Genomic DNA, 4,116 nt, shown 5'->3' with positions numbered 1-4,116 from the left:
ATAAAGGTCATTGTTTGTGTTATTCACTGTTGCTGAAAGAATTGATGTAAACAGAGGCCGCACATCTTCCTTCCATGTTAATAAATTGTCTATGAACGTGAAATACTATTGAAAATTTACTACTAATAAAATATATATGTTAAAGTATAAAATCCCCTGGAATTCACCTTCACAGCAGACCATTAGGCAAAGAAAACAGGTTTTCTGGCATTAGCACAGTAGTTTTCTTTGTGTGACCAGAATGACACAATGTGGTAAGAATGCTTTACTTTTTAATAAGGACACGGAGTACTCGCTCTCTTATCTGTTTGGTCCTCACACCGTAAATTATGGGGTTAAGGGAAGGTGGGAGAACCAAGTAGAGGTTGGCAATAAGAATGTGAATATAGTGTGGTATGTTTTGTCCAAACCGGTGAGTAAGGAACGAGAAGACGGAGGGGATATAGAAAACACAGAGGACCCCAATATGGGAGCCACAGGTACTTAAGGCTTTGATCCTTGCTTCCTCAGATGGGAGTCGGAAGACAGCACGGAGAATGTAGACATAAGAGATGACAATAAGGACTAAGTTCAGAAGAAAGAGGGATACCACAAAAAGTCCATAAATACCATTGATGCGGATGTTTCCACAGGACAATTTTGCAATACCCATGTGCTCACAGTAGGAATGGGTTATTACATTAGCCTGACAAAAGGGCAAACGATAGATGAGATAGACCATCGGAAGTATAAACAAAACTGGACGAAATACAATGCATGTAGTGATGCCCACCAGAACGCGGGCGGTCAGGATGGTTGTGTAGTGGAGTGGAGCACAGATTGCCACATAACGGTCAAATGCCATGGCCATCAGGACTTCAGCTTCCATGCCAGTGAAGGTATGGATCAAAAACATCTGGGTCACACAGGCTCCAAAGTTAATCTCATGAGCATCAAACCAGAAGATTCCCAGCATGCGAGGCACAGACGTTGTCGAAAGTGCCAAGTCAATTGTTGAAAGAATGGCCAGAAAGTAGAACATGGGCTCCCGAAGGGTTTGCTCCGTCTTGATTACTAGTATAATGGTGACATTGCCCATCAAAGCCATAAGGTAAACTGTGCAAAATGACAAGGATATCCAGGTTTGGATCTTTTCTAGACCTGGAATTCCAATGAGGAAAAATGTGGTTGGGTGAAAAGTGCTGTTCTTGTGATAAAACATCCTTCCTAATGGTGAAATAGAAAAATTCTCACTCTTAGAAGCAAGAATTAAAAATTGAATAAGGGATTGGTATTTAATACATCAAGGAAAGTAAAAGATTACCTAAATTGAGTAGTCTGCTCATCAAGTTCATGCATTAAATGTGAGCCATTGCTATTTGAATAGGCCAAATTCAATGAGTTACTGAATATACGCTCTCTGGTTATATTGATTTAACTCTAATTGAACATGTAAGATTTATCAACAAGTCCCCATGACATCCTAAGAAATATGAAAGCTTTGTATTAACTTTGGAAGAATATTGTATGCTCTGTATACTGTGATATTCTTGAATGATATGAACACATGAAATAATCATTGGTTCACACAAAAGGACCTGCAGGGATATAAAAAGGGAGCTGTTCAGTCAAGATGCAGAAACAGATGGGTAAGACACTTTCATAATTAGAAAACACAGACTTTTTTTATAATAATTCATTTGTTGGAGACCATATGTAATGCCAATAATAAGCTCAGCAAGCTGTAATAAATCAGATATGGAATATTACAGTAAATATTGTTGCAATCAAAAGTACATGGTCTCTGAAACACTTTCACATAAGCAGTCACAAACTTGAGAGAAGCTATAAATACAAATAATACGCTCACTAGTTCATTTTCATTTCACAAATGGTTCCATTTTTCTATGGGTGTCTCTTTTCACAGGGGTTGATATTAGAGCGGCATAGTGGTAGTGTTTTCTAAAGAGGTTTAAATGTTTTATTCACTTTCTACTCCATTATCAGTTTCTTGCAAGTATATGTTCATTTCAGTACCACTCCAGAGGCAACACTTACAGGGCTATCTTCATTCTTGATTAGCTCATTGGGCATGTGGGTAGAAGACAACAGGAGTAGTTTCAGGAGGTTATTGACTTAGGGATGGCATTTGGAGAGGCACATAATTTGCTGAAATAGCAGTCTAACTGGAGAGAAAATGGACTCTTAATTACCTAAAGGAAAAAGAGAAGGTCACATATACACTGTCTTCAAATTGATGCAGAAATAACCAAACATTTTATATGCCTAAGCAATAAAATATAGAGACTTTCTCTGGATTACCAATTTAGGAAATATTTTTTCAAAACCACGATAAAAATAAGCAAAGATTTTAAAATTTTTTTCATGTATATATAATTTATCCATATATTTGACAACATATCTATCTTGGAAAACATACAGATGAAAAAATAAATATTATTTTCCTTTGGAAATTAAGTCAGAACAGATATGTTATATTGCACAATGACTCACTTATTTGGGTTTTTGAAATAATTATGATATTCAGTTAAGGCGCTTAATCTACTGACAGAAGACTGGACAAGGAAAGATCATAAACATCCTGATATCAATTAGGGGTTATCAGTACAAGGGTGCTATCAACATTATGGCACTGCTATCCTTGAGCTTTCATTCCCTATATAATATATCAGACGTATATATACTTTATCAATCAAGCACATAAATAATCACATTCTGATATATGTAAAATAATATGGATGTTTCATATGTTTTTATGATATTCAATCTCCATTTGATAGATATATTTTTTATTTTGTTTTCAATTTTGTAAAAGTCAATAAAAACAAAAACTGAGCTACAAGGCATATCGATTCCAGAATGTTTTAGACCCTTTTGCTTTCATGTGACTTTAATACATACCTAAACCACGAGAAAATGAATAGCTCATGTTTTATATAGTTCCATGGGAATGAAGACACAGGATAACATAAAGCAACACAGCTCTATGTCCATTTTCAACATAGACCAAGGAGGCTAGTTTTATATTGAGTCTCTATCCGTTTAGAACCTAATGGAAAGTTTTTGCCAATTAATATTCTAGTATAAATGGAGCCTTGGGATTGTCTGACTAAGACTGCTGATAAAACTTTAGACTCAAGGGATACCACAATCAGTGAAAAGTGCCAATGATAAAAATATGTTACACAGAAATGTAGAATGTGAGGACTGATAAACACACCATGTCTAATGTGTCATATATAAGATCAACAGGTCCACTGCCATCCCATTTATTCAGACTCATGTGACACGGGGTTGGGTTGCCAAGGTTTGACATCTTGACTGGAATAGATAGATCCATCTTTTTTGGACACATGGGCTTTAAGCCAGGAAGCAATGCTAATTTGACAGCACCTCCGGGGCTCCTCATATAGAAAGATAAATCTCACCAAAACTCACAGCCATCAGCTGTAAACTACACATTGGTCATTTTAATCTCTCCTCAAGTGAAGTTTTGCAGTCAATTTCTAAGATTGGTGCTTTCTAAATAAAATAGTGTCTGAGACAATTTAAATACCAAATGTCAAACCGATTAGCATTTTATAGGACACTCCATATTCACCCTTACATCCTACTATTCCCCTTTGCTGAAATTAAGTTCAGGATTTACCAAATGATTCACTCTGTGGATTATTTTCTATTAGCTTTTTTGCACATTTTCCTCATTCTTGTATTTTTCCCCTTTCCCTTCCTTAACAGTTTTACATACTTATGTAACAAAGTATTCTTGCATTGAGGAAATACTTGAGTGGAGCCCCAATGTCCACCTGCTACCTTAATACTAAACCTATAAATAGATAAACATAAATCTATTTCCCCATCCTCATATATAAATATATTTACATATGTACATGCCTTGTATTTAGACCTCTATAAAAGCTCTTTGTCTCCTACCTCTTTCCTCTATTTCATTTTACTTTCCTCTTCTCCCACTATCGTGCTCAGCCTTCATATGTGTTTCAGTAATTCCTCTGGGTTACATTACTCTTGATCATGCCCTTCCAGTCTTCCCACACCCTTGTCATCACCGATTTGGATGACTTGTTGTTCCCTTGTCCCTGGGTTTGTTAACACCAC

General features: G+C 36.2%; 1 protein-coding gene across 1 annotated transcript; it reads right to left on the bottom strand.

Moving 5' to 3' along the window:
- Positions 1-265: 265 nt before the first annotated feature.
- On the bottom strand, positions 266-1,201 carry LOC101641810 (olfactory receptor 52J3-like). The gene has a single exon (XM_004717472.1). The coding sequence runs from the start codon at positions 1,199-1,201 to the stop codon at positions 266-268; it is 936 nt and encodes a 311-aa protein (XP_004717529.1).
- Between the last annotated feature and the right edge of the window lie 2,915 nt (positions 1,202-4,116).

The sequence above is a fragment of the Echinops telfairi genome, unplaced genomic scaffold, assembly GCF_000313985.2.
Source record: "Echinops telfairi isolate 266 unplaced genomic scaffold, ASM31398v2 ScPeMD7_41;HRSCAF=154, whole genome shotgun sequence".
Lineage (NCBI taxonomy): Eukaryota > Metazoa > Chordata > Mammalia > Afrosoricida > Tenrecidae > Echinops > Echinops telfairi.
This window is presented reverse-complemented; position numbering and strand designations above follow the sequence as displayed.

Bases quoted from the DNA above. Each gene is read 5' to 3' on its own strand.
- LOC101641810 (XM_004717472.1), bottom strand. From the start codon at position 1,201: ATGTTTTATCACAAGAACAGCACTTTTCACCCAACCACATTTTTCCTC.